Here is a 24,996-nt window from a genome sequence, read left to right on the forward strand (position 1 = left end):
GAACCAGAGGCAAAACCTGGACCCAGACTGCAAGGGGTAAGCCTAGACCTTGCAAAGGTGTGAATCTCATTTCAGTCCAAACAGTCAGTGACTGCAGAAATAGGCCTAGGAGGCAGGAAAATCCATTGATCAAGCACATGGATTCCCTTTGCTTTCAGACAGGGGAGTACTGGGGACAGAGTGCTCCATAACTACTCCCTGGGCCCCTCCACCTCCCTTCTGCAGTGACTTTCTGACCTTGAAAAAGACATCATAGCGTTGCACACAAGTCTACTCCTGTGAGAGTTTCAGAGATTGCCCTTACAAGACTGGAACCCTTTACAACAAAGGAAAGTGACAGTCCACTCCTCACCCTACAGTCCTAACCATGATTGCCAGGCATGGAGGGTTACTACGTGTAGTTAAAATAACCTGGAGTGTGGCATCTCAGGAAGAATTCCTGGAACTTTGGCCTGGGCCACATTTAAACCTAAAAATGCATCCTATTTTGAAAGGTGGTGTTCAGTTTAGAACTGTACTTGGTTACCATCACCCATTATTCTTGTACTGGTGAAGAGTGTGCCCCAAATGTTTAGGAACGTTAGAATATTCCCTCCTTTAACATAAAGGACTTGTTGCCAGAGTCAGGAACTTACAAGTTACAGGGCAGAGACAGGCTAAAGAGCACTGCTGCCAAAAATAACTAAATCTTGGGGTCAAAACTTGATTACCTAAAACTGAGTAGCTCCATCCTTATTTAGGCATCTGGATGAGTAGCCTCTAAGAATTAGGTGCTGCCATCTGCAACTCCTGTTGACTTCAGCGAAAGCAGCATGTGCCTGATCTCTCAAAATTGGATTCCATCTTTGGGTTCCCACCTCAGAAACCCAGGCTTGGAAACGTCACCTTGATTCTTATAAAGTAGACAAATACGCATTCGTGTAGGCAGTAAAGCTTTTCTAGTGTTTTAAAGTGTTTTCTAGTGTTTTAAAGTTTGTTAAACAAAATGTTTGTTTAATTTTGCAGCTCGGAGGAACCAGATGAGAAGAAAGCACATACAGATGATGCGACATTGGCATCTACCCAAATGATGGATGGAGACATGCAAGCTAATCAGGTTGCATATAATTATAATGCGTGGTATCAGGTGGGTATGAGGTGATCACTTTCTGTGACTGTACGTTCTTAATGTATGTTTTACCTCCAAGGACCTTATTTATCTGCAGCTAGATACTTAATGTCTCAGATAAAACTGTAGTTCTGCCTCCTTTCCATTTGCATCCGCACTGCCCCTTTACATGAATTTGTTCCTCTGTAGTGCGCCTAGAGTGGCAAAGACTGGCTCTTCTGCGACTTGACTCTTTTTATACGGGCCTGCTTGCATAAAAAAGATCCCAAAAATACACAAACACTTGAGGGAAATCAGCCTCTCTTCATGCTGGAACCTTCTGCCCTGCAGTTGGAGGACTACACATTTCTGCAGAAAGGCCATCTCAGGGTTGCCATGTTAGTGAGTTTTTCTCAAAATGCCTCAACCTGAGGTCTGACTTGTTTTTTTTTTTTTACAGTTATTCATCTGAGAGAAACACATTCCGTCATTGAGTGTGTCTGTGTAGATGCCAGTCTCTGTGTGTGTGCGCCTCCTGTGCTGTCTCATGCTCCTGTAGGGGCAGGGCAGCTGCGACCCTCCCTTAATTTCCTCTCTCTGCCCATGGTAGCAAGACAGAACCTAGCGAATGTCCAATCTGTTAGGCTTTAGCTCCCACTTATCTCTTCAGAACTTTCCAAAATACGCTTTACTTGCTGTAGAAACAACAGATAAACTACGACCCACATAGACTGATTCCTGACAGTTCGACATGCTTCCATATGGCATGGTTCAACCGCCTACCTAATGGTGGACTCCAAGCCTTGCTCTTTCTGCAACGGGCTAATTCTGCTAATGGGTGGGCACAGCATATGCCTCTTCTGCTTGGGAGTGAATCATGCACTAGATCTATGTTTGGCATATTCCGATCATTTTCTTTGAGGAGATGCAGGACACTGAACTGAAGCTCCATTCACTGGAGCAGTCGATGAAGGGCCTCTCTGGATCCAGGAGTCAGGTATTGGATCCCAACAGGTACCGGATAAAACATCTACAATCAACCCTTCCAGTAGACATAGGATGCCCAGTTTGGTGGCAAAGCAAATGCAGACATCAAAGTCTGGCGGCGAGAGGCCACTCCAAACATCAGGACAGAGACTCTAGGGCTTGGGGATTTCCAGGGGAAAGACTGCATAAAGCCTCGAGGGGAGGCAGGGAGATCACTGAGCCTCACACTAACTCTAGAGCTAGAGATGGCTCCTTGTTAACCATCACGGCATCGCACACTTTGCAACCATCAGCATTGACCCCGGCAACAGTCACTGACGGCACTGATGCATATATTTTTGGAGGATTCTGGTCCCATGTTGAAAAGAACCCTGGTTCCGAGACAACCACTGTCCTGGACCCTGATACAAAGAAAGTCATATGCCTTGGCACCACTGCTAGAAGAAATCTATTCCTCCCCACTATCACAGGGACATGTCTTCTCACCTCCCTCAAACAGGGAATGTTCTTCCCTGAGGCTGTCTTGAGAGACCATGGATAGACCAGGTGGCTCTCCCTAAAGGGCCTGCAGCCACAAGGGGATTAGTATTGGACTGCCATCATCAGGCAAGCCAGCCATAGCCATATGGAATGCTACCATTGACTTCCTGGGTTTACTGGGGTCCTCCTTTGCATAATTTCAGGAGCAGAGCCCCATCCCATTCTAGGAAGAGGTTAAGATTGCACTCCTCAATGGCATGGCTTGCTAGACCACAGACAGTGGGCCAGGAACAAAGCCAGGAATTCCTGAACATAAGATCAGAGGAGCAACACAATCTTACCTTGCCTTGTAAGGATGTTCTAGCTTAGTCACAAGATGAAGCAATGACCCCAGCACTGGCTGACTTTAGGACATTCCGCAATCTGTTTAAGAGACTAGCAGAGACTCCTGAAATAGATGTCAGTTAACCAAGAGAAATCTCGTAAATTTGATATGCTGATGACACCAAGCCCATCCAGGATTGCCATTCAATAACTGAAGGGTGGTTTGACATCATGCCTTAGTGAGGTCAAACCTCTCTTTGCCTGGCCAGGCTCGGTGTCAGCATACAGAGTTTGTATGACTGACATCTGTTTCAAGAGTGTCCATCTGCTATTCACTGCGTCAACCTGCCACTATTCTGGCCGCAGCAAAAGGAGTGGAGAAGTGATACCAAGTTGTGCACAAGGCTATGAATATTTTTATGCCCACCCCCTTCTGGGCTTGTTGGCAGTCTCCGTGGTGTGAGAAAAGTCTAACGAGTGATAAAGACCCAAAGAAACTGTTGGGTTGAGAGGAAAGCCGCCTCTTCTGCCTTCCTCCATGTTTGAGTGGCAAACTACGAAGCCCTTGTGGCCAAATATAATTTTCTAACTTGGGACATAGTAACAGCCTTTGTTGTCCAACCTTCCATCAGAGAACAGGAGTGAGCTCAAGGAAGTCATCAAAGAGCTCCAGTTAGGAGCTAAGATGGCCCTACAAGCAGCCATGGATGCTTCGGACACGGCAGCCAGGTTCATGGCTAGAGTGGTGGTTATATGAAATGCCTCATGGCTCCAGATGTCAGTGATTCCCAACAAGGTACAGGCCATGATATAGGATCTACTCTTTGAGGGGATAGAATTGTGTAGCCAACACATAGACAATGCCCTGCATTCCTAAAAGGACCTGAAGGCCTGGTCTACACTGGGGGGGGGAATCGATCTAAGTTACGCAACTTCAGCTAGTGAATAACGTAGCTGAACTCAACGTACTTAAATCAACTTACCGTGGTGTCTTCACCATGGTGAGTCGACTGCTGCTGCTCCCCTGTTGACTCCGCCTGCGCCTCTCGCCGAGCTGGAGTACAGGAGTCGACAGGAGAGCGCTCGGGGATCGATCGCTGCCCACCGATCCAGACGGTAGTGAAGACATACCCGAAGACTACCTTGTGCTGCTTGGGAATGTGTACTATAGCCCCTTAACATAAACTGTACCATTGCCAACCTCAGATGAGATAGAGGAGCCAATCCTATCCCACCAAGCAGCCCGATCATACTCTGAAGATAAAGGCTAGATATGCCAGGAGACATGTCTTCCTCCTCTTCAGTGACACACTCAGCACTAGTGGCACATTAGTAAATTTGTCAGGACTGTCAGGAGTTGGCTTAGGGCCTGTTCAGAACATGTAACCTTTGTAAGTTGCCTTACCCCATTCCACCAGGTGTGGTGTGCCATAATATCTGACTGGTGGGTGTTAGAGATCAGTGTCCATGGCTGCTCCATCCAATTTCATTCACTGGCTCTTTCTCACAAGAGCCTGCTGCAAACAGAAGTAGCTTTGTAGCTTCATCTAGGAGCCAAAGAGAAAGTACCGTCCAAGGCAAATGGCTGTCCAGCCTCCTTTTGAAAACCTCCAGTAAAGGAGCTTCAACAAACTTCTTAGGCTTCCTTTCCATTGTCCTACTGTTCTTACAGCTAGGAAGTTTTTCTTGAGATTTAATCTAAATCTTCTGTGCTGTAGTTTGAACCCTCTGCCTCTTGTCCTACCCTGTGTGGCAAGAAAGAACCACTTTTCTCCCATCTTTTTGATGGCAGCCTTTCAAGTATTTGAAGACCGTATCTTGTCTTCCCCCTTAATCTCTTCTTTTCCAAACTAAACATACCTTCAGCCTTTGCTCATACGGTTTGCATTCTGTCCTTTTGATCATCTTTGTCACTTGCCTCTGGATCCTTTCCAGTTTCGCTACATCCTTTCTATATGTTGGTGACCAGAATTGGACACAGTACTGCAGCTGAGGCCTAACCACACTAAGAAGACTGGTACTAGCCCCTCCTGTGACTTGCATGTTATGCCTCTGTTAATGCAACTTAAAACTGCATTTGCTTTTTTTGCAAGAGCATTGCATTGCTGACTCATGTTGAGGTTGTGATCTACCACAACTCCCAGATAATTCTCAGCAGTGCTGCTTGCAAGGCAGTTATCCCCCATTCTGTATTCATACGTTTGTTTTTTTCCCCTAGGCGTAGCACCTCGTGTTTGTCTTCGTTGAATTTCATTTTGTTGTCTATAGCCCAGGTCTCCAATTTATCAAGATCCCTCTGGATTTTAGCTCTATCCTCCAAAGTGTTGGCAACTCACCCCAGCTTTGTGTCACCTGCAAATTTGATCTCTATTACTACATGCAGGTTATTAATAAAGATGTTAATAACACCAGTCCCAGAACAGATCTCTGGGAACCCCACTTGAGACCTCTCTCCAATCTGACATCATTCCATTAATAGTTGCTCTTTGTGTGCAGTTAACCAATTATATATCCACTTAATGGTAGTTCCAGGGAGCTCGCATTTCTCCAGCTTGCTTATTTAGAATGTCACATGGGACTATGTCAAAAGCCTTGCTGAAATCCAAGTATATTACCTCCACCACATTCCTCCTATCCACCAAACCAGTTATTCTGTCAAAGAAGGAAATCAAGCTGGTTTGGCATGATTTGTTCTTGGTAAATCCATTCTGGATGCTAATGATCACACCTTCATCCTCCATTTATTCACAAATGGCATGTTTTATACATAGCTCTAGTAGCTTCTCAGGTACCAAGGTCAGGCTGCCTGGTCTGTAGTTCCCTGGCGCCTCCTTTTTCCTCTTTTTAAAGATGAGCACTATGTTAGCCCTTCTCCAGTCTTCCAGGACTTCTCTGGTCATCCATGAGTTTGCAAATATTATTGTCATTAGTTCCGAGATTTCTTCAGCTAATTCCTTCAGCACCCTGTACAGAGAAGAAAGAGGGTCTTTTCTGGAGATGTTGATATGAGTTTCCTTAAGTCTAGGACAGGACAATGTGCCAATGTCCGAGATCTGCCAGGCAGGAACTCACCAACCAAATGGTCAAACGTTATGCCCATGACGGAACGATGCTTCAGTTTTTGACTAAAATAGTTTACAATTTCTCATTCCCGTTATCCAGTGAGGGGACTTCTTGCCAGTCACCTACGTTGGGATCCACACTGACACATACTCTGAGAGAATGGTACGCACTCTACAGTAACTGTGGGTCTTTGAGATATTGCAGTCTTTACAGATCCCATGATCTGCCTTCTAACCCCGCTTTCCAGAGTCCATACCAACCACAGGCTTTGATTTGTGAGGGAGCTGCTGGAAGGTTGTGGCCTCCCTGCCCTTACTGCTCTCGCATGAGGGCACAGGGTGCACATGCAGCTCTGATGGCCACAGCAGTTCAAAAGATTCCAATCTTGTGGCGCATGTTTACCTACAATGAGATCCACACTGACCATACCACCTTGAAGAACCAGTCATAGAATCATAGAAGGATATTAGGGTTGGAAGAGACCTCAGGAGGGTATCTAGTCCCACCCCCTGCTCAAAGCAGGACCAACCCCAAGTAAATCATCCCAGTCAGTGCAGGGTAAGTATTCTTTCCTGACGTGATGTGTGGAGGTAGTCTGTTGAAACTGCAAATTATCAAATATATTTGAAAAATTATTTCTGCTCATTTTCCCCATGATGTCTCTTTTCTAGTACAACTACCAGAATGCATGGAATTACGGACAGTATTATGCCCCCCCTCCAACCTGATCAGAAGAGAGACTGGAGTTCATTGTGGTGCTTCAGCAAAGATGGACGATGAAAATATATTTTTTTAAATTAGGGATGTGAACAAATGAACTATTGTAATACCTGCCGTTTTTTTCTTTTTGCATGTTTAACGAGCCCATGTTCACAGGGTATGTGAAGCAAGATTTGTGTGTTGGTAGATACATTGAGGTCTGTACACTGCTAGTTACCATAAATGCAACTTTATTTCCCACACTAACTTATGGAAAAATTATCTGGAGGCTTTTTTTGTTTTGTTGTTTTGAGTCAGCATTGCTTCAGTAGATATTTTTAAATCCTTCAAGCTACAGTCGTCTTTTAAGCAATGAGGAAATTCTGATGTCCAGTGTTTGTCACAGTAGCCAATACAGGAGATGAACAGTATGGAAAGGTCTATGAACATGAGCAGCCCCCTTTAATTTTTTTTTCATCCTTACCTGCTCTCCTCTTCACCATCCAAAAACCTCATTTCCTACCCGACGACTCCAGTGAAATTTTTCATGGTCCCAGTGAGCAGTGCCCTAATGAGTCTGTTTATTGCCATGATCATCATGCATACAGTAATGTCAACATTTGAAAGCTATAATGTGTATTTTATATTTTACATGGGGTCACAAATTAATGCAGTGCACAATGGTTGCATCCCTTTTTTAAAAAGGCACTGAAACGATGGTGTTTGGGGTGGATGTTTGTAATTTAGAATTCTCATGTACAAGTTGTGAGTAAACTTTTTCATTTTGATCAGTGATCATTCTCTTTTGTAATAAAACCAAGGAATTATTCAGTAATTCTCTGAGCTTTGTTGGATTTTCTCTTTGCTATCCCATTAAAACTTTGTGACTGTCAAAACTCAGTGTTATGCCGTTGAAAAACGTGTGTGTGTGTCTACACTGCAATTAAACACCCCCAGCTGACCTTTGTCAGCTGCCTCAGGCTCATCGGGCTATACAATTGCTGTGTTGACAGTTTTCAGGCCCAAGTCAGCTTACATGACAGCCATGGGGGTTTAATTGCAGTGTAGATGAACCTATGTCCTTAACGATGCAACTACTAGGACCACATTTTCTGTGGTTTAAAACCAACTAACTCTGGGCTAAAACATCTTTTAAAAAATTGAAGTACTATTAACTGAGGTTCTACTTCAGGGGTCGGCAACCTACGGCACGCGAGCCGATTTTGAGTGGCACGCAGCTCCCCTGACGCGGTCCCGGCCCTCAGCCCCCCCCCCGCCCACCCCTCTCCCTGGTGGGGGCAGGAGGCAGAAGCTTGGTTCTGCGGCAGCCAATCTTTTCCCCTCTCCCTCTTCTTCCCCCAGCGTGGTGCTTTCCGGCCCCGCCTCCTCTCCATCCCTGGTCAATCAGCTGATGGCCCTAGGGAGGGGGAAGAGCGGCAATGTGCACACAGCTCTGTAGAGGAGGCAGAGAGAGGTAGGGACGAAGCCTGAGGGAAGGGGGTGGAACAGGGCATATCCCTTCCAGCCCCCTGCCCTGAACCCCTCACACCCCAACACACATCCAGCCTTCTGCTCTACAGCCCCCACACACCCCAGCCCTCTGCCCTGACCCCTGAAACACCCACCCCCAGGTCTGGGGTCCCGGCCGCAGGCCCTACTCAGCCCGCTGCCGGCCTAGGTGAACAGAACCCCAGGCTGGCAGGGAGCTGAGCAGGCTGGTGGTGTAAGATCAGCATTTTAATTTAATTTTAAATGACGCTTCTTAAACATTTTGAAAACCTTGTTTACTTTACGTACAATAGTTTAGTTATATAATAGACTTATAGAAAGAGACCTCCTAAAAACGTTCAAATGTATTACTGGCACGCGAAACCTTAAATGAGAGTGAATAAATGAAGACTCGGCCCACCACTTCTGAAAGGTTGCCGATCCCTGTTCTACTTTGACCTTTGCTCTCCTATAATGCAGGTGGGTTTGAACACCAAAATTAAGCTAGCAAGTCACTGGTATTTTGAAGTTGAAGTGCGCACGGAACTTCTGCAGCAATAGAGGTTCTCCATTTGGTCTTGTCTACAGAGGCCACCTCCAGGGTTAAGCCTTGTAACACACTTTTGAGTATCATTCTTATAGCACATATTGTGCTGAATTAAAAGGGGGTGGGGAGGGAGAGGTGTCATCTAGATAGATGAAGATATTTGAACTAAACCTCTATAAGGTGGAGGTGCAAATGTACCTTTAGGTTCCATCTACAGCTTAGGGGGGAGGAAGTATGGGAGGAGAGTGCTTTGGGCTTATCTAGCTTTTGATTTATGATTTGCCATGTGGGCCTGAACCACATTCAGGAAACTATTTACGTCTGTCCACATACGGCACCTAAACCTTCAAATTAGAAAAAGCTTTTCTAGGCTGAACTGGAAGGGACTTATGTGCCTAAGCATGCTTTAAATTATGTACCATTAATTACTGATGGCTCCTAATGAGTAAGTGTCTTTTATTCTGGTCTGTTTACTACTGTTGAAAAATTGTGTATAGCCCCTGCAGCTAGGTATCAAATCATAAATTAATGTCTAGATATACTAGAAAAGGATTTGACCCACAAGCTAACACTTCCTTTTAAGTGTATGCCAGTGGTTGAAAGCTGTGCTGTGTCACAAATCTTTTAAAAAAAAAAAAAAAAAAAAAAAAAGCCCAAACTGGCTGAGAACTTAAGTTGGATGATAACACACTGCAAGCCCTAGTGATGTTCTGAACAAGAGCCCTCAACTACAGTTGTAGCTGTTTCCATCACTTCATGCGGACAGCTATAGACATCTATCATGGACTCCCATAAAGACACTGGATTTAAGGTTTACTAGAACCATCTGTACCCACTAACTCTCCTTTGTCCTCTGATGGGGAGCTGTTAACTGCCTATTTCACCTTGAATGGTTTCTTGTAATGTGTTAATTCCTTTGCTTAACAATTTGTTTTACCTTGTATTTAGCTGTGACACTAAGTGCTTGTCTGCACTTAGGGTATGTCTACACTTACCTCTGGGTCTGGCGGCAGGCAATCGATGTTCTGGGATCGATTTATCGCGTCTGGTCTAGACGTGATAAATCAATCCCGGAAGTGCTCGCCGTCGACGCCGGTACTCCAGCTCGCCGAGAGGAGTACGTGGCATCAACGGGGGAGCCTCCCTGCCGCGTCTGGACCCGCGGTAAGTTCGGACTAAGGTACTTCGAATTCAGCTACGTTATTAACAGAGCTGAATTTGCGTACATTAGTCCGAAGTGGGGGGTTAGTGTGGACCAGGCCTTACAGGGCTGCAGTTGTGCCCCTGCAGCACTTAGTGAAGGTGCTCCCTGTGCTGACAGGAGAGCATCTCCAGGGTAGGTACTCCATCTCACGGAGAGGCAGAAGCTATGTTGATGGGAGAAGCCCTCCTCTCACCATTGCGCTGTCTACACCAGGGCTTATGGTGGTATAACCGCTGCTCAAGGGTGTGTATTTCCCTGAGTGACTTCGGCTACGTCTACATTGTACACCTTACAACAGGCAGTGTAGCCACTCTGTCGCCGGGAGAGCTCTCTCTCAAGGACAAAATAAAACCACCCCCCACAAGGCGCAGTAGCTTCATTGCCAAGAGAGCGGCTCCTGACAATGAAGCTCTGTCCACACCAGCGCTTTGCATCATTAAAACTTGTTGTTCAGAGGGTTTTTTTTTCACACCCCTGAGTGACAAAAGCTTTAACAAGGAAAGTGCTAGTGTAGACAAAGCCTGTTATGCTGACAAATCGGTATTTGTAGACCAGGGCTAAGTACCTTTCCTAAACCTAAAGAAGAGCTCTGTAGAAGCTTGACTTTTACCAACAGACATTGCTCCACTATTACCTCACCCACCATATCTTTCTGCAGATATAAGGTTCAGAGTGACATGCATAGTTAACAATCCTGGAATCTTATGGTGGAGATCTCCAGGAACTTGCCCATCCTCACCCAGACACCTTGCATTAAACCTCCATGAGAGACTAATATGGCAGTATTGAGTATGTAAAACTTGCATGGAATTGTCCACTGCTGGATCTGCCTCACATCCCCAGAGGCCAGACAGTTCCGTTAGTTGAGAAGACCTAGGCCTACATTCTGAAGCAGAGATGCAAGAGTCCTACAATGGAAGTCAAGGCTACAAAACCTAGTTGGTGTTCTGCAGTGCTCAACCTACAGCAGCCAGAGCCAGGAGATGGGCTTGCCTGACACAACCACATTGCAAACCTGCTCCCTGACTTCACTCACTGTAAATACCACCTCCTGGACCTCTTACTCTTTCAATACGGCAACTCTTGGGATGCCACACTTCCGATGTATAAAAAACAAATGTAAATCAACCCTAGATGCCACCTTATATTGTGTATCTGAAAGTCTTAAAAATGAGGTAAGCACATAATGAACTTCATAAATGGGAAACTTAGGCACAGAAAAGTTACGTACATACCTTCCCCCAACTCTCTCAAAACATCCATTCTGGATTTTAAAATTGTCAGATGGAGAATCCACAGCACCCCTTGGTCAATTGTTCCATTGGTTAATTAAAAAGGTCAAGAGGAACCAGACGCCATCACCCCCAGACAGTTCCACTAAATCTTGAGCAATGCCTGGAAGGTTACTATGAGGTTTTTACTCATTTCTTTCCTAGCGCTGTCTGTTTCTTTCCATGCTCCACCCTTTCCAAATAGAGTCCAGTTTAGCTGACCATTAAAAAAAATCCACTGCTGTGATCAGAAAGCTAAACTGAAGACAACTTAGCCAACTGCAGTAAGAGGTTGGTGAGGCTGAAGAGTCTAATACATTGCTTGCTGAGCCTACAGTGTTTTCCTTGAGCCAAACTACAAAAGTGGAAAGACAGACACAGCTTACATGGATCTGAACCAGGCACTGATATGGGGCTTAAAGGAAGGCAGAAGTACAACAGCATAGAAGGGAGCATTTAGCACCCAGGCCAACGTGGAAGGGAAAATGCTGACAATTTAAGTGCGTTTCCCTTCCCCCTCGTTGCACCAGATTGTATAAATCACACTTACAAATAAACCCAATGTCTGCTTCCACTGCAGAAGAACAGATTTTCCAGATAAGTTTACTGAAGTATGGAAGCACAAGGGGAAAAAAAAGTCAGTTAAACTACCTGCATGTATAATCTATTTTCTTTAATGATGTTTTACTGTACAGCGATTGGGGAAAAAAACAATGATTTTCAATACAGAAGGCCACGGTTGTAACTATTTCCTGAAGCTGTAAGAACAGAATTGCAGTTGGCAGATGTCTTCTCATTTATCGATGAATTCACAGCACTAAAGAAACAAGTTCTTCATATCAATCAATATCCACCAATTCAACTTCAAAAAACAGCTTTGCATTTGGAGGAATCCTGTTTGCACAAGAGTTAAAGACATTTTAACACAATCCAGTTGGATGTATAAACTGGCTAGACATAACTTGTGATTTACCCCCCGCTGTTCAACCTGACACTTCAGTTTGACATTTCAGTAACCTCTGGCAAGAAAATTTTCACCTCCACTAGTTTACATACTAAACCCAAGCTATTAAATCACTCACTATATCTGTAACCTGGCAGTGATCATATGAAACACTCAGTGCCAACTGTTTGGCAGGCAGGTTTCACAAGGTTTTAATGAAATGCTTGTGGCATGAGACTTTCCCCCTCGGAAAGCCCAGCTAGGGTAGTGAGGGAAGCAGGTCAGGCGCATAAAGCCATAAATCTTCCCCATTTTAGGGGACTATTAATGGTGCTGATTCAGCTTCTAGGAGGAAGAGGGGGGGAAAGTGGCACAAGATTCTGGACAGAGCATCGACATGTCTCATTGGCAGGTCCAAAAAGAGCCACAAAGCAGGAGCAAGGGGAGAACTGTAGCCTCCAAACAGTCATGTCAGCCAGAGGGTGAGCACTGCTGGGAGTCTGGCCAAGCAGTTTTGCAGTGGGGTTCCTGTCTACTTTCCATTAGTTCTGGGAAAGGGGGACAAGGTGAGAGGCTGGAGACAAAGAGGGGGCATTTTCCCTTTCTCCCCCTCCTACCAGCAGCACAAAAATCTAGCAAGGAACAGAGCCAAGGAGGATGTAGGGAGTGTTCAGCAGGTCAGCCCACTCCCATTTGCTCCTTGTGTCCTCTGTCCAGAGGCATTCTGGAACATAAGCACAGCTGAATCGCAATATTTCCTCTTCTCGTAACTGCTACTGAAGCAATGGCAGCAGACTTCTCTCTTTCTCCCACCTCCTGACTGGTAAGAACATAAGAACGACCAGACTGGGTCAGACCCGTGGTCCATGTAGCCCAGTCTTCTGACGGTGGTCAGTGCCAGAGAGAAAGAACAGGTAATCGAGTGATCCAGCCAGTCATCCACTCCCAACTTCTGGCAATCCGAGGTTTAGGGACACCCAGAGCATGGGGTTGCATCTCTGACCATCTTTTAACTAGGGTGACCAGCTGTCCCATTTTTAAAGGGACAGTCCCATATTTAAGCACCCCCTGCAGGTGTCCTGACTTCTTAAAAACAGGCAAATTGTCCGGTATTTTCTGTCTCCCATCCCCATCAGTACTGGCGAGTCCTGCTACTGGCCAGTTCACTACTCACCAGATGCCCACCCACCCGTGGCGAGTGGGGGGGGGGGGGGTCCAGTGGCCAGCGATGAGGGTGGCTGTGCAAGGCTGGTGGTGGGGCAAAGATGCAGTGCACGGGGCCCGCTGCTCCCCCTGCTGCATGCTGGCTCTCGGACAGCAGGGACCCACCCCCCCATCCTGTTCCGGATGGCACGTGCTGCGGTAACTGGTGAGTGGGGGCAGATGTCAGGTAGCAGCCAGTTACATCACCTCTGCTGCCCACCCATTGGCCCTTTACATGCTCCCCCTCTCGCTATCCTCTCCCTGCTTCCCCCATATCCTCCCCAGTGGGGCGCGTGCCGCTCCCTGCGCTGGGCGGAGAACCAACCCCTGGTTGGAGCACGCAGCTCACCAACAGCCTGGCCAGGAGGCGCCTTCCTTCCCCCACTGCCTCTGGCTGGGCCGGTGCCCCGGGAAAGACCAAGACCCTCCAGCCTAGAGCACTGGCCAGGAGCCGAGCCCTGCATGTGCCAAAGCCCCACACAGCACTGGCACAGGGCAGCCTCTCCACTCCTCAGCAAAGCCCTGGAGTGGGGGGACAAGCGATTTCCAGCCTGAACCTGCAGACTCTGCAGTAGCCCTGCCAAGCAGGGACTTAGCAAACTCTTCACCCATCCACCCCTGCCCTGGGTCCTGCCCCGAGGCAGCATGGGGCTGCTCCGTCCCCTAGCCACCCTCCCCTGCTGAGCCACCTGTCTGGCTGGGTTTGCTGAAGCCCCTGCAGTCAGGTTCCCTGGGCCCTGGTGCACAATGCAGCCTTAGGGATTAACCCCTTCCTGCCCGCGCTGTAGCCAGGGGATAGAGTGTGGCTGGGTTATGTTGGTGGCCAGCAGCAGCCTGGAAGTGTCAGGTGCCTTTCAACACTGTGCAGGCAGAAGAGATGAGCTCTGTAAAGACTCAGGCCAGGTCATCCCTCGCCCACAGCCGGAGGCAGATCCCATCCCTTCCCTCCCGCACAGTGCTGAAAGGCTGCTGCTGGCTCCATTCTGGTGTCAACCCTGGCAGATATATGGGGGGAAGGGGAGGCATGTGGCCCTGCATGCCCCCGATGTGTGCCAGGTAACTGGAGAGGTGGGTCTGTCCCGAGGGCCCAGCCAGGCATTGAGGGCGGAGAGGGCCGGGCAGGGAGGGCCAGGTCGGTTGGTCGATCACCCCACTTCCCACCCCATGTGAGAGGGGTGTACGGGAGTGTGTGTATGTGTGTGACCTCTCCCCCTGTGAACCCTAAAGCTTTAAAGATAAGAAAGTAAATAAAAAGAATCCAACTCCGCAGTATTTCTTTTTAACGGGCTCAGTCAACTGGATGTTAATCTGAATGTTTGTACTGCCTAGTTCTGACTGATTGCCATTGAACTCGCTTGAATACGCGTTATTTTACCAGGTGTCCCGTATTCAGCATAGGGAAATATGGTCACCCTACTTAAACCAGCTACTGATCCATGAGAGAACCTTCCCTCTTGTCTCATGACAGCTTATGAGCCCGTGATGAGGAATCTTGTCAAAGGCTTTCTGAAAATCCAACTACACCATATCCACTGGATCCCCTTGTCCACGTTTGTTGACCCCTTCAAAGAACACTAATAGACTAGTAAGACGTTATTTCCCTTTACAGAAACCATGTCGACTTTTGTCAAACAATTTATGTTCTTCTATGTGTCTGACAATTTTATTCTTTACGATTGTTTCAACTAATTTGCCCGGTACTGACGTTAGACTTACCGGTCTGTAATTGCTGGGATCACCTCTAGAGCCCTTTTTAAATAGTGGCATTACATTAGCTAACTTCCAGTCATTGCGTACAGAAGCCGATTTAAAGGACAGGTTACAAACCATAGTTAACACTTCCGCAATTTCACATTTGAGTTCTTTCAAAACTCTGGGGTGAATGCCATCTGGTCCCGGTGACTTGTTACTGTTAAGTTTATCAATTAGTTCCAAAACCTCCTCTAGTGACACTTTCTCAGATTTGTTACTTACAAAAGACAGCTTAGGTTTGGGTATCTCCCTAACATCCTCAGCCATGAAGACTGAAGCAAAGAATTCATTTAGTTTCTCCGCAATGACTTTATCGTCTTTAAGCGCTCCTTTTGTATCTCGATCATCAAGGGGCCCCACTGGTTGTTTAGCAGGCTTCCTGCTTCTGATATACTTAAAAAACATTTTGTTATTACCTTTGGAGTTTTTGGCTAGCCGTTCTTCAAACTCCTTTTTGGCTTTTCTTATTACATTTTTACACTTAATTTGGCAGGATTTATGCTCCTTTCTATTTACCTCACTAGGATTTGACTTCCACTTTTTAAAAGATACCTTTTTATCTCTCACTGCTTCTTTTACGTGGTTGTTAAGCCACGGTGGCTTTTTTAGTTCTTTTACTGTGTTTCTTAATTTGGGGTATACATTGAAGTTGGACCTCTATTATCGTGTCTTTAAAAAGAGCCCATGCAGCTTGCAGGGATTTCACTTTAGTCACTGTACCTTTTAATTTCTGTTTAAGTAACCTCCTCATTTTTGCATAGTTCCCCCTTTTGAAATTAAATGCCACAGTGTTGGGCTGTTGAGATGTTCTTCCCACCTCAGGGATGTTGAATGCTATTGTATTATGGTCACTATTTCCAAGCGGTCCTGTTATAGTTACCTCTTGGACCAGCTCCTGCGCGCCACTCAGGACTAAATCTAGAGTTGCTTCTCCCCTTGTGGGTTCCCATACCAGCTGCTCCATGAAGCAGTCATTTAAAGTATCGAGAAATGTTATCTCTGCATTTCGTCCTGAAGTGACATGTTCCCAGTCTATATGGGGATAATTGAAATCCCCCACTATTATTGAGTTTTTTATTTTGATAGCCTCTCTAATCTCCCTTAGAATTTCATCATCACTATCACTGTCCTGGTCAGGTGGTTGATAACAGATCCCTACTGTTATATTCTTATTAGAGCATGGAATTACTATCCATAGAGATTCTATGGAACATGTGGATGCATTTAAGATTTTTACTTCATTTGATTCTACATTTTCTTTCACATATAGTGCCACCTCCCCCCCCCCCCAAATGACCTGTTCTGTCCTTCCGATATATTTTGTACCCCAGAATGATTGTGTCCCATTGATTGTCCTCAGTCCACCAGGTTTCTGTGATGCCTATTCTATCAATATCCTCCTTTAACACAAGGCATTCTAGTTCACCCATCTTATTATTTAGACTTCTAGCATTTGTGTACAAGCACTTTAAAAACTCATCACTGTTTATTTGTCTGCCCTTTTCTGATGTATCAGATTCTTTTTTACGTGAATGTTTCTTGTCTGATCTGGCCCATACTTTATCCTCTTCCATCCTCACCTCCTGATTAAAACCTAGAGAATCTCTATCAGTAGACTCTCCTCTAAGAGAAGTCTCTGTCCGATCCACGTGTTCCTCTGCAGAAAATTGGCTTTCCCCCAGCTCTTAGTTTAAAAACTGCTCTACAGTCTTTTTAATGGTAAGTGCCAGCAGTCTGGATCCACTTTGGTCTAGGTGGAGCCCATCCTTCCTGTATAGACTCCCCCTATTCCTAAAGTTTCCCCAGTTCCTAATAAATCTAAACCCCTCCTCTCTACACCATCATCTCAAGCACCATGTTACCAATGTACACCCTGCCAGAAATCCATCTTTGCCTTGGTTATATGTTTCCAGAGGGAAAGATCCTACTGCAAAGAGACTTAAAGAATAACAAATATGTTTCCAAAAGGTACATTCAATCCTGTTCATATTTTCAAGTAAAAGGATACTTGGCATCAGGCTGCCCTTTCTTCCCATAAGCCCATTCAGGTTCAATTTCCAGATGAGCCTTCTCCCCTTTAGTCATCGTCAACAGAGCTTCATCCCACTAAAAAAAGGATGTTGGAACAGGAACTTCAAAAAAACGATATAATTTCCACATTTCCAACTCTATCCTTTGAAGTACCTGGGCTCTGAGCCAGAACACACACCAGTAAACGCTCCCCAGCTTGCAGCTTCACTAACTGCAGATGGCCTTCCAAACAGCAGTGTTTGACAACTGGATTTTTCCTTTTAAAAAATGAAAATGTTCCCACAGTAACACCTGCTCAAGAGCTGTTCTAGGATTTGCTGCCACTGATTTGCATTTATAGCCCAGGCACATACAGAACAGTGGAAACTAGTTTCTGAAGTGTATTATCCCCTGATGTGAAGATACTGGTCGGCCGAATCTTTCTTATTTCAATAAGAGTATGGAACTCAGTTTGTTTTCAGAGATTCCACTTATTTTGGGATGTACAGATAAGCTGTTATCCAGCCGGGCTTTATAAAGTTTGATAACTAATTTTATCTCAGTGCTTGTCCCTCCCCATGCCAAACCTCTTAGCTAGTGTTCAGAGTTTAGCACCGTATCAGCTTATCACAATGAACAGGTGGTGTTCAGATCTCAGCTGTTTGAGGTGTATGGCAACAATCCAAGCATGGAAGTGTTACAGCAAGAGACTAATGCTTATCACAAAAAACTGAAGCAAGTGTTTCCTTGCAGCAGTGGGAACAAGACCAATGACATTTTGGGGGGTCCCCTCCCCCTCCATGAGTAGCTGTCACAGTACATCCACACAGAGCCACAGCGGTCATACACAGCACTGGTGAGGAACCTGATCCTGCACTGCACAAGTTACTGCTGCCCAGGAGCAGATGGGAGGCAAAGAGTAGGGCTGTCGCTAAGCACTTCATTGTAAGAGGACACACTCATCTTCTCAGACACACCCACACTGCAGCCACACCTGCCCCTATTCTCTAGGCTCTCCAGGATAAGTAGGCAGGCAGTTGTGTAAAAGGCTTGACACATCTGCTTTGCCCAGAGGACTATACCTAGTGCTTTACTTAGCTACCCATCATTTTAAAAGCAGCCTTCACGTGCATGTGCCCATCTGGAGCTCCAGGCTGTGCCCTGTGCAAGGATCAAGCTTAAGTACAAAGATCCGTGATCAGCTCTTCAGAGTTCTGAAGTGAAATCCAGACACACAACTGTTCTTCTGACAACAGGAGACGCACCAGAGCGTGGGGACTTTCAGGATACTGTTTAGCTTGTCAGTTTAGCTTTGACACGAGGGGTGACTGAGTGGGTAGAAGAGGGGCTCTGGTGGGAGACAGGGATATGTCGACTGACTTGTCAGGTTACTGGAACCAGCACATACTGCATTGTGGTACGGCTAGATGCACAAAGGACTTGGATGCCTAGATGCCTCTTTAGGCACAACTGACATTCACAAAACCACCACTCAGCTGCCACCAAATCCTCTAGGCACCTAAATCACCACTACATGCATAGGTTTCCACTGGTGGGCAAGCTGGTTGGAGCCCTGGCTCAGGCAAGCCTTATCGGATTCCTCCGCATCTCTCGCCAGCAGGGTGTCTGGTATGTATGCTCTCAGCAGACCTAACCTGCATACGACAACCCAGGGCAAAGCTGGGAATTCTGGGGGCTGCCGATCTGTATCAGAATACCCAACAGCTCCATGGTTAGGGCCCTGAGCTGGCTAGGGTGACGGCCACTCAGCCTGATCTGGAGCAGGGATTTGGGCCCAGGGCCCCCACATCCCAGGAGAGTGCCCTAACCACCGAGCGCCTGACTAGTCTGTGGCAGGTCTCTCTCTTCTGTTGGTGCTGATCCACTATGTAAAAAAACCTGACTATTCACCGGAGCAGGGACCTGAACCTGACTCCCTAACCATTTGGGTACTGTGATACTCACTAACTCTCTCACTGGCCTAATGAATATTAATTATTTATAGAGATAAATCCCTCCCCTCCTCGGGCACTCAACTGGAACATGGGAGACCTGCTCCAAATCAGACAGTGCAGGGATCTGAAAACAGGACCCTTGCATCCCACGTGAGTGCCCTGACCACTGGGCTGTTGGCTATAGTGGGGTGGTGGCCTGTCTCTCTCCATATCACAAGGAAAGGCTGATCTCGCTTAGGCCCTGACTCCAGGAGAGGTATCACAGTGGAGAATTCCAAGCAGAGAGAGGTGCCTCCCTTCAGCCTGTCAATCAGGTGCCTAAGGTCTGGACCCATGGGGATTAGGCACCTGCATACCACTGTGGATCTGGGCCCTAAGCCCCGGCCCAGATCGCAACCTGTCGCACGCAGGGGCTCCAATCAAGGCTCACTGTGCTACGTGCAGTACAAATATCTAAAACACTGTCTCTGACCCAAAGATCATACACTCTAATACTGCTGTCCACGGGTTTAGTTATGGAGAGGGCCTAGACTGAAGTTAGATGAGGGCATTTATATAAAAACTGAATATCACATATTACTGGCATAAACTCACTCGCTTCCCCAGACAATCCAGAGAAGCACCCAACAGATGCACACCAAGGGGTAATCCTACAGACTGAGGACTTCATCAGACTGACACACTGACAGACTTTATATGGTTTACTTACGCCTCTGATAACTTTTCCTACACCAACTTTGAAGCTTAAAGGTTTGGCTCCTTTTTTCTTCTTTGAACCTGAAAGACACTTGTATATACATTTATTTGGCCAGAGTTAAATCATTAACTAGCTCACACTAACATTTCTGATTAGAATTACCACTATGGTTATGCACCACAAATATCTACTGCACCAAGATATACATTACAGATGAGCTATAAATGGATTTCCCCATGTTTCATATAATGTAATCATTCGAAATAGCAGCTAAATAGAAAACAATGGGGCAAATTCAGTCTTGATGCAAGTGCCCATAGTTTCTTTAAACCAGTGAAGTTGCACCAGAGCGGATATTGATGTAACAAATAGGGAAGATCTATTTCTATGGAATGTCTGGAGTAGAAAAAGAGATTGTAAAACAATGACCTGAACCTTGCATAGTATTGTAATTACAAGCTATTACTTTTAACAGTGCTATAAAACTGCTGCCAAATGTACATTTCTAGCACTTGTCTCCCCCATAAGCTGTGTGTTTTACACACTTATCCCCAAAGCACCTCTGCATTAAACTGATAAATATTATACAAGCTGTCTGCTTGGCAGCTAAATAAGCTACCACCACTCAGGTTCTGTAGCTAAAGAGTTTTCTGAATTAGAAGTCTTTATCTCTGCCCTTCTGCAGAGCCACAGGCCTGACTAAATCAGTATCTCTCACATTATCCATGGCCTGGAAATACTATACTTAACTTATGGCAAGATGCAGGGATCATGTTATAAAAGTGAGTCCTCAGAGAATACCCTGTTTTCTCTCTTGGAAAGATTCATCCCAAGAACTGACAGCAAGAAGACCCTGATCTCAACAGGACACAGGAGCAGAAGCAGTTTCTGAGGACCCATGCCATTCAAGCCTTTAAGAAGCATAAACATTGTCCAACAAGACAACCTGGTGACTAGCATTCCAGCTAATTTCTTCCATTCATATGTAATGTAAACCCTCTGAACTCTTTAAACCTGGAAGACCTTGTTATCCGTGTGACCTTACTTGTTTGAATATTGGTATCGAAGACAGTCCCATCCTGTAACTTTCCCGTATACCAGCAATGAACGACATCTCCTTTTTTGGGGAAGTTAGTTTTATCCCCCTTTTTCAGAATTGACTTAGTATATTTTGGTGGACCCTGAATTAAGATAGAAATAGAGAATTACCACAACCTCAATGACTCGTCCCAAGTTACCAACAAAGCACAAGATGCACCAACTGAAGTTAATTGAGTTTAAGCCATTGAATAAACCACATTCAGATACTAAGGTGAACAGCACCCATATATGCTTTTAAATTAATATAGTCTGTACCATACTTGAGCACCCTTTGGGAAGGAAAGGGTTATATAAATGTAGTCTATGCCGAACCAAGATTGGTCCTGATGTCAAAGTTATTTAAAAACTTTGGAGAGAAATCTGCATGAGAATGACTACTGGCTCAAAATATGCTGGGTAAGTGAAGTTGAATCAAGGTCCCATTTTTTAATCAGATGAGGGTCTTCCAGAAAACTACCAATACAGACTTATGAAGAACAACAATTTATAAATAGACACTTCACAGCAGTCACTTCTGGTGAGAAAGCAAACCAAGAGCACTCAATTTCTCTTTACCAGTTTCTATATGTTAAGTTGATCAGCTCTCTTAACATCACTGAAAGTTTCTTCATTGGGGCTTTGGCCCTCAAATACACCCCTGTCCAGTTAGTGACTATTCCAACAAGAGAGAAAATGCTGAGGGGATACATTGTACCCATAAAAAAAAAAACATTTTGCAGTAATATAAACACTTTCTGCTTGGATACTGCCATCCAACCAAAGATACAACTAGTGAATGTTTGTCCGCCATATCACTTCACTTCCAAGAGCTGTTCTGTTCAGCTTAAACAATTTCAGAATCAATTTCTGGATCCATTCCAGGCTGCACACTCTTTTAGCAATCCCCCTCAACCCAGCCCACTCAAATTCTCTACCTTATATCATTCAAGGTTTCAAAAGCATTTGTTCTACTACATAGGCCAGTGGTTCTTAACCTTTACTGCAGCCTGCAGCCCTTTCGTTCTCAAAATATGTCCTCGCATCCCTTATCAAAAATCAAAATATCTTCTCGCACCCCTAAAACCTAGATATATTTTTGTTCGTATATTACAGTAATCATTAAAAGAATGTATAATGTTAATACACAGTTTGATGAAACAAAGTAGTTGTACTTACATGCCTGTGCTTAATTGTAGTTGTACTTATGTGCCTGTGCTTAATTTGTGCTTTTGATTAAGAACCACTGACATAGGCAGTAGTCCTAATCTAAGAAATAGTAGTTTTCTATACCAACCTCATCAACAATCTCTTCAGGCTTAGTTTCTTTTGCCTTGTCTTCATCAATCTTGATATTCTTTACCTGTTCCGTCACTTTATCTGCACTCTCTGTGCCTTTAAAGCGCTGTAAGGAAAGCATTTATCATTACCTGCTACATAATAGGATAGGAAATCCTTCAGTAGGTTGTCAAAAATCTACTTTACAGCTTTTATATACTAAAGGACCAATTCTGGAGGGGAAACAACCATGGATTCCAATAGTCAGCAGTATTAAGGCTCTACAATGTAATTGAAATACAAGAGAGACAAGGGGAGTGAGGTAATATCTTTTATTGGACCAACTTCTGTTGGTGAAAAAGAAGCTTTCAACTACACAGAGTAGTTCTTCTGATCTGGGAAAGGTACTTAGAGTGTCACAGCTAAATACAAGGTGGAACAGATTGTTTAGCATAAGTAGTTAACATACTCTAAAAGACCATTCAAAGTGAAGTGGCCAGATAACACTGTTCCAGTCATAAGACAAAGAAAGGGGATTAGTGGGTTACAGAATGTTGTAATAAGCCTGGAATCCAGTGTCTTTATTAGGACCATGATTTTTATAATGTCTAGCAAAATTATGAATTTAAGCTCCCAGGCTCGACTTTTGAAGGTGTTGTAGATTTCCTTTGAGGATGAGGACTGAGGTCAGATATGGGGTGATCATGTCATGAAAAGTGTTTGCCCACAGGTGATCTTTTATAATTTTTCTGTGAGAGTTCATTCAAGAGAATAGCGACTGTCTGGTTTCACCCACATAGTTGTTATTGGGGCATTTAGTGTACTGAATGAGGTACGCCGCCTGTTGTGATAGGCATGTATAGGATTCAGGGATCTTGAGAGATGTGTTGTGGGAGGTACTAAAGGGCCACTTCACCTTGAATGGTCTCGTAGATTAGAATACGTAACTACTTATGCTAAACAATCTGTTCTACTTTGTATTTAGTTGCAATGCTCCGAGTACCTTTCCCAAACCTGAAGAAGAGCTGTGTAGTTTGAAAGCTGGCCTCTTTCACCACTAGAAGTTGGTCCAATAAAAGATATTACCTCACCCACCCTCTCTCTCGAATAACCTGGGATCAACGTGGCTAAAACACTGCAAACTGAAAGTTATTTAAATATGTATAATGATGCAGGATATTTATAAAGGATAAAAGATGTCACACTGTTTCTGACAACTGAAGATGCACAGGACGTATTTGCATGACTAGTTACCTTAATTTGCTTCAAAGGGCATGCACAATCAAAATATGTTCCTCTAGATCAGGGGTTCTCAAACTGGGGGTCGGGACCCTTCAGGGGGTCGCGAGGTTATTACGTGGGGGGTCGCAAGCTATCAACCTCCACCACAAACCCTGCTTTGCTTCCAGCATTTATAATGGTGTTAAATATATTAAAATGGGTTTTTAATTTATAAGGGGGGCTGCACTCAAAGGCTTGCTATGTGAAAGGGGTCACCAGTACAAACGTTTGAGAACCACTGCCCTAGATTAAAAATATATATATATATATATATATACACCAAGTGTCAGCTATCAAACTTCATCCGTGTTGGTGTTATTCTGTGAATTGTGGTAATACCCTTTTAAAAAGTTCTATCAACTTGATTTTTTTTCAACTAAAGTGAGCAACTAGTGTTTCTGATAGCACACCCTATAAATAACATGCACATAATTTTTAAGTTATTTTTATCAAATATCTGGGTGTTTCTGTTCCCTTAATGATGTTCAGAAGGCCCTTTATTGAGATCTGAAAGCAGTATCAAGACTCTTTCCCTTCTAGCCCCTTCCTCTGTGAGCACACACTATCTATCTCTTCAGTTCCAATTTTGTTGCTGCTGTTATTAGCAAAAGTGTGTATGAGAGAGAAAGAACAAATGATCAACAAATGATGGAATTGACTATAGAGAGTGCTGTCAAACGCATAAAGAGAAGGACAGAGACAAATCTCATCTTTCAGTTACAAATGACTGCCTTAGGAGTCACAACAGGCACACACTATTCCAATGCAAGTGTGATTGTGAAGTTGACAGCATCCCTTTAAATAGATGAATACTATTTTCCCACACAAACGAAAAAGTAGCAAACATTTTGCTCAAACTTTCAAAAACAAAAATATGCTTCAGCTACAAAACAATTCAGCCAAACAGGCAAATGGTTTGGAGAACATGGAAATGAGGCTAGAGCGAAAACCATCTGTGTTCTCAGCTCAGAAGTAAGCACTATAAGGCGGGGCTCTTTGTCCCACACAGGCCCAGGAGAGGCAGGTACCCACCTGAGTTTCAAAGAGCTGGTTATAGGCCGTAACTAACTGGTCCTTGGTCGCAGTCTTGGCCACGTTTTTTATTTGCCCCAGTAACTTGTGTTCTGCAAGAAACTAGAGACAAGAGGGGGAAATTTAGCTGAGTTGCCAGGGCTTTCCGTGTCAAGCACGGTGCCCACAGTCTGCCCCGAAAGGGCCCTGGGGTGCTGGCATCGCTGGGGGTGGCAGGTTGCACTTGGGGAGTTGGGGGCTCTCACAGGATGGACCAGTCACACCCTTGAGGTGCCCGGGTGGGAGGGGTGGTGGTGCCCGGCCAGGATGGAGTCGGAGGTGGGGGTGTCATGGGGTGGAGTGCAGAGACGGGGCAGCCTGGGGAATGTGGGGGGGTCATGGAATCTAGCCAAGGTAGAGATGGAGGTGGTCATGGGGTCCGGCGGAGGTGAGTAGGGGGTGTGGGCTGGGGAGGATCATGGGATCTGGCCGGCGTGAGGCGGGAGGGAGCGGGGGGCTGGGGCGGATCGTGGGGTCCGGCGGGGGGGACGGGCTGGGGCGGATCGTGGGGTCTGGCCGAGCTTTGCGCAACTGCCCTCAGGCGCGCGCGGGAGCGGCCCGCCGCGAGCTCCGCGCCCC

At 45.4% G+C, this 24,996-nt stretch overlaps 2 protein-coding genes across 6 annotated transcripts in view; one reads left to right on the forward strand and one right to left on the reverse strand.

Moving 5' to 3' along the window:
- PRPF39 (pre-mRNA processing factor 39) overlaps positions 1–7,475 on the forward strand; it is a 40,166-nt gene extending 32,691 nt beyond the window's left edge. For all 5 annotated transcript variants that reach the window (XM_034767971.1, XM_034767972.1, XM_034767973.1 and 2 more), the window contains 2 exons: positions 1,006–1,126; positions 6,613–7,475. In XM_034767971.1, coding sequence (XP_034623862.1) covers positions 1,006–1,126; positions 6,613–6,669 — 178 coding nt within the window. In that variant the 3' untranslated portion in view covers positions 6,670–7,475. The remainder of the gene's footprint in view (positions 1–1,005; positions 1,127–6,612) is intronic.
- Positions 7,476–11,804: 4,329 nt separating this feature from the next.
- On the reverse strand, positions 11,805–24,480 carry FKBP3 (FKBP prolyl isomerase 3; the record flags this gene model as incomplete). Its single annotated transcript, XM_034769040.1, is given in 6 exon segments — positions 11,805–12,044; positions 17,057–17,154; positions 19,723–19,790; positions 20,756–20,891; positions 22,085–22,192; positions 24,379–24,480. Coding segments are annotated over 6 exon segments (567 nt in total), but the record flags the coding sequence as incomplete, so codon positions are not given.
- Positions 24,481–24,996: the final 516 nt, after the last annotated feature.

The sequence above is a fragment of the Trachemys scripta genome, chromosome 4 (assembly GCF_013100865.1).
Source record: "Trachemys scripta elegans isolate TJP31775 chromosome 4, CAS_Tse_1.0, whole genome shotgun sequence".
In the NCBI taxonomy this organism is placed as follows: Eukaryota; Metazoa; Chordata; order Testudines; family Emydidae; genus Trachemys; species Trachemys scripta.